The sequence below is a fragment of the Syzygium oleosum genome, unplaced genomic scaffold (assembly GCF_021117445.2).
Source record: "Syzygium oleosum isolate NSW1041296 unplaced genomic scaffold, Sole_v2.1 Sole_v2.03, whole genome shotgun sequence".
NCBI lineage: Eukaryota > Viridiplantae > Streptophyta > Magnoliopsida > Myrtales > Myrtaceae > Syzygium > Syzygium oleosum.
Genome location: NW_026607487.1, coordinates 7,363,220 through 7,374,905, shown reverse-complemented (window position 1 = coordinate 7,374,905; position 11,686 = coordinate 7,363,220). Strand labels below are relative to the sequence as shown.

Below are 11,686 nucleotides of genomic sequence, written 5' to 3'. Positions count from 1 at the left end.
TAAAATTCGCCCACGAGTGTATATGAATGTCTTTGGGTATCTCCATTTATATATTAAACCAGTTACACCATACGTCAATGCAATTTTTCTTCTCAGAGAGTTTACATAATGAGGTCAAACCCAATTATATCACTTATTATCTCAGCTCATTTCTTTAGAGGCTAGATTCTATTTCCCTGATAAAGGAATGCATCATCATGAATCAAAGAGAGTACAAGTAAGGAGGTTGCATGCGGGGGTACACCTAGGAATGACCGTCACTAGGAAAATTGCATAGAAACAGAAGATCAGGGAGACAAATTCTTTTGCTGATTTCCAATTTGTTTCCCTTCTGATAGATTGTCCTTCCATTTTTATTACAAATATGTGAACTCAAAAAATGGGCATGGCTGTTTTTTTTCTGTTCTGAATGGGAAAAAAAAATAAAAAGCTGCACCGTTCTTCTTCCTTTTGTCTGTGTCATGGGATTTGAGGTATTTGACCTATCAGAACCAGAAGCCTCACTCCCATCGTCTGCCTTTTTTTTTTATTGCTTTGGCCTTAGGTGGAAGCAGGTGACTGTGTGATGGCAGTGACCATGTCCAGTGATACGCAGGGTTGATCCACTGGTACCTGCTGAACCAGTAAAAGTCAGAGATTAGAAAGAAACTTTTCTTCATATTATGAGAAAAATATTAGATATGTTGTGTCAGCCTGACAGTATGTTGTTCTCCACACGAGTAAAGCTTTTACTGGGTGAGACTGACACACATCTTGACTTAGTAGTGCCGTACTACCCTATTTTCCTTTCACAATTAATGCCTTGACTACCATCTGCATTATTTGGTCATAGATTACGTACTCGATGCATGATGAATTGATGATGGCGTTTATTCTCCTACAGTAGAAGTGATTCTTATTAAAAAGTCCTTTCGCCAACAAAAATTTTGCACTGACTTCGATTAATGTGAAAGAATGGTTCCATGACATATCAATGTGGGCCTAAGAGGCAGTGTAGTTTGCTGATATATTTTTCAGTATGGAAACTCTTACTTCATTCAAATGATGGGTTAAGTGTAATTATTTTTAGGGAAAGTTCCACAAAAAAGCCCGAAGTGGAGTAATTTTCTCAAATAAGGATCCGAAGTGGATATTGTATCAAATAAGAACCCGAAGTGCCCTCATTTTCTCAAATAAGGATATGAAGTAAATCTTGTCTCAAATAAGGGCATGAGGTGGTCAAATCAGTTTCAAATAAAGACTTGACTTCAACGGTTAAAGGGTGTTTTCGTCTTTTTACTTTTTTGAATTTTTTTATTTCTTTTTTCCTTTTTTCCTTTTCTTGTCCTTTTTTTTTTTCCTTCTTTTCCCTCCTCTAGCCATCGCTCGGGCCGGCGAAGGTCGCCGACCTCAAAGTAGGCGGCTTGCCTGAGCATGCGAGGGTTGACCTCGCGCTCGGGCTACCTCGGCCGGGCCTAGCGAGGGTCACCCTCGCCCGCCTAGCCCAAGTGAGGCGACCCTCGCTCGACGCCGGCAAGGGCAACCCAGGCAAGATGGTTGCCCTCACTGGCGTCGGGCGAGGGCAACCCTTGCCAGATCCGGCGAGGGCAACCCTCGCCCTCACCAGCCCAGGCGAGGGTGGCCCTCGCCCAACGCCGGCGAGGGCAAGGGTTGCCCTTGCTCGCCCAGCCCAGGCGAGGTGACCCTTGCCTGACACTAGTGAGGGTGACCCTCGCCCGACGCCAGCGAGGGCGGCCCTTGCCCGAGGCCATCGCCGGCCAGGCGCAGTGACCACTGTCGAAGAAGAAAAAAGGGAAAAGAAAAAAGAAAAAGGAAAAGAAAAGGAAAGTGAAAAAAAATCAAAAAAAATATTTATAATTTTTTTTACTAAAATACCCCTTTTTCGGCGATGGAATAGTCACCGGCCAGCCAAAGGTCCTCATTTGAGACAATTTGGCCACTTCAGACCCTTATTTGAGACAATATTTACTTCAAGCCCTTATTTAAGAAAATGACTCCACTTCGGGCCTCTTTTTGGAATTTTCCCTTATTTCTACTCCTCTTGCATTTCAAAAAGAAGAAGAGGAAACAGCCTCATAAATGTTTCAATCAAAAGCTTTTCCCAGTGAATGCAATCATAATATTTCAAGTAGGATTCATGGTGTTGATTAATTAGCGAGATGGACATATGAATCGCAGCTAATGCAAAGAAGAACCGAGTACCATGCGTATTATCTTATTTATGATTTAAATATTGGCTCTAGAGTTTTCACTTGAAGTAAATGCATAATCTAGTCCGTCAATTGAATGACTTTTTAAAGAAAAAAATTAGGGTGACCTGGCAAAATGATGAGATATTTGGATTAAACAGAACAAGGGAAAGAATAGAAGAGCTGTCCTGTCCCTCTTATCGATGGCAACAAGCATTTTCTCGGTGAGGTTGACCTGTCAGATGCGGATGTATCTAGCTAAATGCATGTGAATGGTTATAAAGTTAAAAACTGTATGGATCAGTCAATCATATCCATGAAAATTAATCTGGGTCTTATCTTGGGGTGGCCTTAAACGAGCAGTATCTTTAGATGTGATGCTGATAACGATGACAACTCAAATTAAGGCACTTGATGATGTGTTGATGACGAGAATGATGATGCAGGTTGTGGTGAAGGACCCCATGTACAAAGCCAGGAAAAGAATAGGATAACAGTGGAGTGGGGCAACGAAAAAGAGGATTGCTTTGTCAAGGGGGAAACAAATGGGTGGTTGTGTTTGAAGTGGTAGTAAGGTTAGCTTTGACTTACGAAGTGGCCTGCTCCAAGAATCCAGTAAAAGTGCAAGTTCTTGTATGATCTCTTGAACCCCTTTGTGACACTTCCTGTCCCACAATACAAAGGAGTCCTCTCCATGCTTAAAAATGTCTTGAGTCCTTCCCACCTGAAATTTATTTTTAACAAAAGGATCAACTGAAAAATCACAAAATGGTTATTCATTCCTGCATGAGAGAGAGAGAGAGAGAGAGAGAGAGAGAGAGAGAGAGAGAGAGAGAGATTTACTTGAGCTTCTCAACCCATGCTTCAGTCCCCTTAGTTGCACAGATTAGATCAACCTGCATGACATTAATTAGATCAAGCCATTCTATTAGTTTTCCTTTTCTTTTTGGTTGCCTTTTTGTTTTTTCTTTTCTACTTCCTACAATACACTTTCCCTACAAATGAAGTCATTGTTGGGGCTACAAACACAGGAGGACCAGCCAGAGCTAAATCTTTATGAAAAAAAAGGTCAGCAACAGGATACCAAGGTCATGAGGTAGTGATGAGTAATCAAAACTTTGGTGGGGTGGTCCATGTGGAATTATACCCACTCCAGCTCAGTTGCTTTCCATTGACGTGAAAAAGTTTGAAGAGTTGAAACTTGAAAGTGACTCCGAGAAAGAGATATCTTACCTGCCCATTGTATATAGTCACATTCACTCCTTTGGCGAGCAGCTCATCGACCTGAATGCATACATGCCTAAAGATCAGTACCAAAAGCATATTTGAGAATAGTAAGTAATTATTCACAAGACACGTGAAATGATAAGATATATATAGATGACAAAAGAATAATTAGCAGCAAAAAGACAAACTTTTGTTTTCACATTATCTCTTGTAGTAGATAAGAAAATTGTCGGCAGCAAAAGTCTGGCTTTCATTGTCGATATTAGATATTGCAGCATCTTTCCTTCAATGTACACAAAGGCAAAGGGTCCAAAACATACACTAATATGTATCAGAGGATTGATATCACCCTCTTTTTCTTTAAGACCTTATTAGTCTTTGCGTGCGATAATAATTATTCAATTACTGTCCTGCCGGCAATTCTTGACCTTAACAAGGAGTTCTACATCAATTGATCCATTTGAACCGCCTACAGAAGGATTTAAAAATTCTCTAGCACGGTGATGTCAATTACGTTACCTCTTCAATTCTTGGTTTCATGAAATCACCTTGAAGAGATGAGAAGACGGAGTCCGACTGCTCTCCCCATCTGCACAGATGAATAATTCATGTGGTTTCATCAGACTTTGGAAATCCTCAACAGAACTATTTTTCATTTTCCAATGACGGAATGAAAAGGCGCTCACGTAAAATTTGCTGGGATTATCCGGAGCTTCTTCTTGACAGCGCCGTTCATCAAACTGTCCAAGTCGCCGGCAACACTAGTGGAAGTTTTCAAGTAACTCAAGTATCTCGCGTATCTCTTCATCGATGGCGCTAGTTCCACTGCTTCCAGGGACACGGGGTCCATTCCGCTATCCAGTAAAAAATTGTAGAAATCCTACATTGTCAAGAAAGGTGTGGAAGACCCAAAACTTATAATTTGTAATGTAAAAAAAGAACTAATCTTGTTAATCTTCTTGGTGCTTTTAGTGTCGCACTTTCAACTTTATAGAAAAGAATGTATAGAATATGTCGTACCACTGAATTGCTACTGGAGGAGATCAATCCCTCAAGCTCACGCCAAGAAGCTGTGGCCTCTGTATATTGCCCGCTCCTTAGCTGCTGCCTAATCTTCTCAGCTACGCTGTTTTCTGAAACCGCTTAGTTACATTACCAGAGATAATATAATTCAAAAATCTTTTTTTTTTTCCAATTTACTCTAATAGTGAAGATGATAGACCTGTTCGACTTTTCCACACCATTGTCATCAAGTCTTGAAACGTCTTTGAGAAGAGGAGCCCATGAAAACTGCAAAAAGAAAGGAAAAAAAATCATTTTCAGGCGAAGATTTGGATATTCAAGATTCCCAAAGGAAAAATATGGAACATTTCAGGATCTGCTTTCGAAATATATTCTCACCACAAAGTCTTCAGGGGAGATCCAGCTGTCTCCTAATGCAACTCCTGCATTGAAGAGATCAATCAGAGTCCCGAAATTGAATCCTTAATTCGTTCCAATACCAGATAACACAAGATGAATCTTGAAAACCAGAAAACTGGGTTTTGTTCTTTTCTTTTCTTTTTCGGAACAATGAAGATTTTCATCGGTGAAACTCAGTTCTTGAGAAGCTAAAGAACAGAAATCTATGTTATGATACCTCCAAGCTTTAGCTTCAATTTGCCAGCTTCAATGGCTTTCAGTACAGACAAGGCAAGAGTGACTGCATATTTCCCTCCGTAAGACTCAGCCACAATGTAGAGAGGACTCTTCTGGAGACTCTCATTCCTGTTGAATATCTCTATCAGCAATGTACACAAATCTATTCCAGCTTCTTCATCTGTCTTCACAAAAAGCTTTGGATCCTCCACAAAACTGTATCCTGTTCCAACTGGGTTGTCCTGTATTTGTATTATATCAATCAAATATCATCCAAGCATTTATACAAACGAGCAAATGGGGAAAAAAAAATCAAATCCATGTCTCGTTTATAAATTGTTCATCATTTTACCACAAACAAGAGATCAGCTTTCTGCAACCATGTCGACTTTCGTGGTTTCAGGTTGGTGTCCAGTGGTCCAATCTCTTCAAAGTTGCCCATCCCAACTCCTGATGCACCCTGTTTTAATGAAAGTAAGTACATGAATATGTCTCAACATACATTGTATGCACTTTACAAGCTAAAAAGACGAATAATTTTATTCGTGTTTGGTGTAGAGGGAATTACCGGTCCACCCTGCAACCAGAGAATGACAGGCCAGGGCTTGGAGGGATCATCAACTCTGTTTGGACTTCTGTAGTGCCACCAGAACATGTGTGCTTCTGCGTAATTGCCAAACCAATACACACAAACGCAAAGAAACAGGTCAGACAATGGAAGTGAGGATTAATTCACAGGTTCTGAAGCATCTTTGGGGGCTTACTGGGTCTGACTTCAACATAACCCCACTCTTCTGATCCATCCTCTGTTCTTCCAGCTATGTCCATCCACCCATACCCAAGCCACAGCAGAAACAACACGGTCACGTAAGGACTCGCCCTCCTCATTCTGAAAAAGAGGCCCAGTTTACCCAACAAGTTTTCTCTTCACCTATCGAATGAAGAAAGAAGGCAAAGCAGACGACTTTACACGCACTCACCCAAACTCGCGGACTCAAAAGTGAACTGGAATTAGCTTTCTTCTTGTTCTGTTTCGCAACAGATCTAATCAAAATAGGATAAAGGGTCGAAGCTCCCGCTGATTTGACGTCAGTGGTCTTCCTTTAGAAATTTTTTTGTTTTGGTCGAATCCTATAGAGAATTAAAGCGTATATATTATGGTGTGCCTAACGGGACGACAGCCAGAACACTGAGGATTAATACCATAAAAAATCCCAAATTAATATATTTGTGATAAATTTATCCCAAACTAATTTTTTTATCACAAAAAATCCCAAACTAGTGTATTTGTGATAAATTTACCCTCTGTTAATTTCAGTTAAATTGGATTAATGCAAAAAAAATCACAAATTGGTATATCTGTGATAAATGGAGGGTAAAACCTAAAACTAGTATATCCGTCAACTACCGAGTATCATTTAATAAAGCAATTTAACGGTAAAATTTAACGGAAACTAACGTAGGGTAAAATTATCACAAGTGTATTAGTTTGGGGTTTTTGGTGATCAATAACTTAATTTGAGATAAAATTATTACGTGTGCATTAATTTGAAGTTTTTGATGGTATTAACCTTGCCACCTATGCTCGTGAGCCAAAAGCTTGACACAGACCTAACGCTACTAATTCTACGCCGACAGCGGCCTTTTGTCTTTTTCTTTTGGAACAGTCCGAGAACTACTAGAGTCGTAGGGAAAAAACACGCAGTAACACCAACAACGGTACAAAAATAAAGAAAGAAAAAGAAGAAGAAGAAGACCAGGTTGCTCGTGTTTTGCCTTACGTGCGGAGGAGTGTCTGAACTGGCGCAATAGACGTTTGGTGACTTCGACACGAGGAGTTCTGGACCTGAACTAGCAGTGGTGGCGAAGGAACAACAACTATGGAGTTTCTCATCTCGGAGAGACGTGTGGACTCTTGACTGTGTCGACGAAAGAGATTGCGTGCGGGCAAGATTCTCGCTTTGAGAAGGAGCAAAAACCTGGCTATAAACACTGATTTGTTACTGTTAAATTTTCGATTCAATGGCCCATGACAGAAGGGGAAATGGATCTGCGGTTGGGTTTTGATTTCTGGTAATGTTGTGATGATGATGAGTCAGAGATGAACATCCCCTGAAAGAAGGGAAAAAGGTGGAATTGGAATTGACCTTTTCAAAGGGACCGACCTTAAAAACAGATAACAATAATAATAATAATAAAGGGGACCGATTTAGGACAAGAGTTTATGGACAAAACAGGAGAAAATTATCCAAAAAGTCCTGACCTATTTCACTCTTACCAATTTAGTCATAAATCGTTTGATAATTACTAATTGACCTATTTCACTCTTACCAATTTAGTCATAAATCTTTTGATAATTACTAATAGAGTAGTCTATCACGTCAATTTTTTATGAAAATTACTGACGTGAACGTTGGCCGACGCTGACGATGATATTTTTTTAATAATATTTTAATGATTTTTAGAATTTTTTATGCTTTTTTTTTCTTTTTTTGGGTTTTTGGAGCGATGGACGACAACCCCGGCTCTGGCAAGGGCATCGGGGCCCACGCCGGCCAAAGCGAGAAAGCTCAAGCCCTCGCCCAAGCCCTTGTTATGGCCGGCGAGGGCATCAGGAAAGGGCCACCAAGCCCTCGCCGTCCATAGAGAGGGCCGCGAGCCCTCGCCGACCACAGTGAGGGCCGCGATGCCTTCACCCAAAGCTCGTCCGTCACTCCAAAAACCAAAAAAAAGGTAAATAAAAAAAAAGACATAAAAATTTTAAAATATTATTAAAAAATGTCTACGTCAATGCCGGATGTGCCACGTAGGACGGATGGGTTCAATTAACAAATTGTCAAAAGGTTTAGGACCCAATTGACAAAATTAAAAGGTTTAGGACCCAACTGGCAAAAATGCAATAGGTTTAAGACTTTTTTGGACAATTTTCCCGGCAGAATAGTGACATGAAATTGAGATTAAGTTGTCGTTGAACTGAAATTGATTCGGAGAGGTAATAAATCTTCAACTTTGATGTCATATTATTTCCTCCTATAAATGTACATTAGACAAAGTTAAAATAGGGACGGATCTAGGACAAGACCATAAGAGAGAAAATTACTAATATAAGCAGCATAAATTAATATTAAGAATGCCGGAGAATCATACAACTTTTGAATAAGTATAAGTACCCTAATGCCATACGTAATAATTGAGAATCCATACATCAATTACAATAATCATACACCATAAAGAGCCACCCAGCTAATTAATAAAAAATTCATAACAAATTACCGATACACAAACCTGCTTTCAAATGAACCCTAGTTCAAATTACTGATTTACATCATCCATGCGTTGCTCAAGCCGAACGTTAGCATACATTACATTATCCCATCAGTCCTAAACCTATTATGGGAATGTCAACTCGGTCTTAAACTTTCTAATTTTACCGACCGAGTCCTAAACCTTTGCGTGTAATTTCAATATAACCCTTCCGATCAATTTTCACCCAAAATCGCTGATATGATGTTCCGGTTGTTTCCGGCCGTCGTGCGTGTGATTAGGTAATCGTCGCTATTGAAAAACAAGTACGCTGCGTGCGATTTACACTTGATGAGTAAATAAGAGTAGATTCGAAGTCTCGATGTCTCTTTCATTCTCGGCCACCATCACCCCCCAAGAACCGAACACATTGATTGCGAAATCACATCTGAAAATGCCCGTCGCTGTCCAGCAACGTGGCCGCAGCGTTCCAGCGCATGCACTGCTGTTCTTGAACCCTCCTAGAGCCATGATTGGAGTAGCGGTGATGATGAGTCGTTGCACTAGAACGACGATTTTGACTAAATATTTTCGTACGCTTTCCTTAGCTTTTTTACTAACACTTCAAGCAATAGAAGAATGAGAGGAGAGATCATTGGCTCAATCCGTGCATCCAATTTTATATCTTCGCTTTAGGGTATAGTCCTCCGTGGAAAGACGGACACGGCGTTTCACGTCGATGGAGCGGGAAAATTATCCGATCCATCCTAAAACTTATTGTACGGATGTCAATTCAGTCATAAACATTCTACTTTTGCAAATTTAGCCGACAGCCGGTAATGACTAGATCGCAATGTTAATGATTTCTAGAGAAAATTGATTGAAATGATTGTATCATAATCTCGCGCAAAGTTTTCCCGCGCATGTAGGCCCATGGACAACCTTCTTTCTATATAGAAAGAGCTTTGTAATGATCTGATTCGTGCAATATGGTGGGAACGTTCATCATGGAGGACAGCTTTCCAAACTTTAAAGCACATGGGTGGAGGCTTGGCGGCTATAGGTTTAATCAAATGAATATTAATCCACCTCGAAATCCACATTTTTAATTTGCCAATAGCTTCGTGTAAAGATGGGCTTTGAAAGGCCCTCCTGTTCTTTTGGGCCTCGTAAGAAAAGCTGGTGCTGGACTTCGTTTTCCATTGATTTTGTTCATGAAAATCCAAAGGGTGTCGTGAGATTTGATCTCATTCACATGACCAAAGACTATTGGACCTGAGTAGGTCCTTAAATGGCTTTATTTCGAATCTCATCCGGACCTCGAAATCATCAGGTAAAGATGGGCTTTGAAAGGCCCTCCTGTTCGTTTGGGCCTCGTAAGAAAAGCTGGTGCTGGACTTCGCTTTCCATTGATTTTGTTCATGAAAATCCAAAGGGTGTCGTGAGATTTGATCTCATTCACATGACCAAAGACTATTGGACCTGAGTAGGTCCTTAAATGGCTTTATTTCGAATCTCATCCGGACCCCGAAATCATCGGTATATAAAACTTTCAGAGGGTATTTTCTCTTCTTAAGGAAGACAAAGATACTTAGGGAGTTAAAGGCACAAGACGTGGGCACGTTAAAATAAGGAACGCATCTATGAAGTCTGTCCCACGGGATGGGGACAGGTCGTGGAGGCCCTCATTAGAGCTTCGGCTCCCTTCCTTTGGTGAGGTGCAAATGACCAAAACTGGGGATGAGTAAAATTCTGCTGATTGCGACGTGCAAATGACACGATTTCATCGGCCTATTCGACTGTTTCTTCACATCTTTTCTACGAAATTCCACCATTATCTTGTCTTGATTTCCAATGATTCCACATATCTTGCCAATCGCATGAATCCAAAATCCCAAGTTGTCATTGATGTTTCTGTCTCTCTTTTATCTCTTTCCCTCCCTCCCTCTTTCTCTCTCTCTTCTCCCTATCAATTCAGAAATCATTTGTTTAGTGACTTAATCGTCTATTTGTAGCCCTAATCGTTTTAGCAACAAAGGTGTATCATTCGATCCACATACCCACAATATTATAATGTCGATCAAGGCGGAAAAAAATAGACGATTCCTCGTTCCAACATAATAACATTTGAGGTATATCTCTTTTAGGATGACATCGATGTGGATATTGCTCTAGGATTGAAATCTAATACATAAATTTATACGAGCGTATTGCGATTACTCGATCTTTAGTTTCCGAATGTTAAGAAAAAATATATATTATGCATCGCACTCTAACGGGCTTAATCTTCTGGAGTGCACGGATGCAAATATAGCTCTAGCAACTAGGCTTCCGCATCTTTCGTATCTCAGATTTAGTGCAGTGCGGAATATGTTTTGCATCTCGACACTGACTCTCAAAACAAAGTGTGCATTCCTTCGATATGTGGAAAATTGTCCAAACAAACACTAGACCTAGTAAAAAATTCATGACTAAATTGGTTAAAATCAAAACGTTGAAGACCAAAGCAGCTACCGTACGATAAGTTTATGGCATTTTGAACAAATTTTCCCAATGACATGACATGGCTGTTGTCAGCTAAGTTCGTATACCAGAAATTGAAATCAAACGTCAGGAAAACTAACCTGAAAGCAGTACAAATAAATAAACAGAATGTTGATCCGAGCCCAACGAAGTAACGTCGTGTCCTTAAGACGAATTTGGCCCCTCAATCAGTACCCGAGGATATTGGACAATCGTTTCCCAGGATAGAACGGATTGCCTTTCCTATGAAGCGGTACTTCTTCAAAGGAAACCTTCGAACACAACTTCGCAGAATAATCGCACAAAATGACAATGATGAAGAATGAGAGTGCAGCAATATGACTTGCAAAAAAAACCAGAATTCCTCTCTCACGGATGTTATTTTTAAATTAATAAAGAGTCGGAATGAATAGTTGCTAATAACCAAAAAGTTTCGTTCGGTCATGTGCGAAAATGAATAGTCACCAAGCGAACATTTCGAATATAGAAGAATGAAAATGAAGAGTCACCAAGCGAACAATTTCGTTCGGTTTGGTTATACTTGGTCACTCTTACTCTCGGACAGATGGTAGAACCCGAACCTACGAACAGATATATCTGTTCGAAACAAAAAGAATAAATTCGGGAAAAAATAAAATCGATGGGAACCCGGGGCCGAGCCGGACGAACGGCGGAGGCGCCGCGCGCGGGGAAACCGACCCAGCTTGGCATAGGTCATCTCTCTTCCATAAAAGTGGGGTACCCCTTGGGGCTCAAACCCATTTGAGAGGCTCCTCAAAATAAACCATCTCCCATCACCTCTTCTATCCTATGTGGGACACTTTCATCCACACACTTCTCATTCAATTTTATGGGATTTGGATGCC

At 40.4% G+C, this 11,686-nt stretch overlaps 1 protein-coding gene across 1 annotated transcript; it reads right to left on the bottom strand.

The window, feature by feature from the left end:
- Positions 1-242: 242 nt before the first annotated feature.
- Positions 243-6,082, bottom strand: LOC115687423 (serine carboxypeptidase-like 51). Its single transcript, XM_030612979.2, has 13 exons — positions 5,819-6,082; positions 5,623-5,717; positions 5,407-5,514; positions 5,056-5,296; positions 4,818-4,861; positions 4,639-4,706; positions 4,437-4,542; positions 4,103-4,296; positions 3,936-4,005; positions 3,423-3,473; positions 3,033-3,085; positions 2,781-2,913; positions 243-612 (listed from the first exon to the last, which is right to left on the bottom strand). The coding sequence occupies exons 1-13, from the start codon at positions 5,940-5,942 to the stop codon at positions 541-543; spliced, it is 1,359 nt and encodes a 452-aa protein (XP_030468839.2). The 5' UTR covers positions 5,943-6,082; the 3' UTR covers positions 243-540.
- Between the last annotated feature and the right edge of the window lie 5,604 nt (positions 6,083-11,686).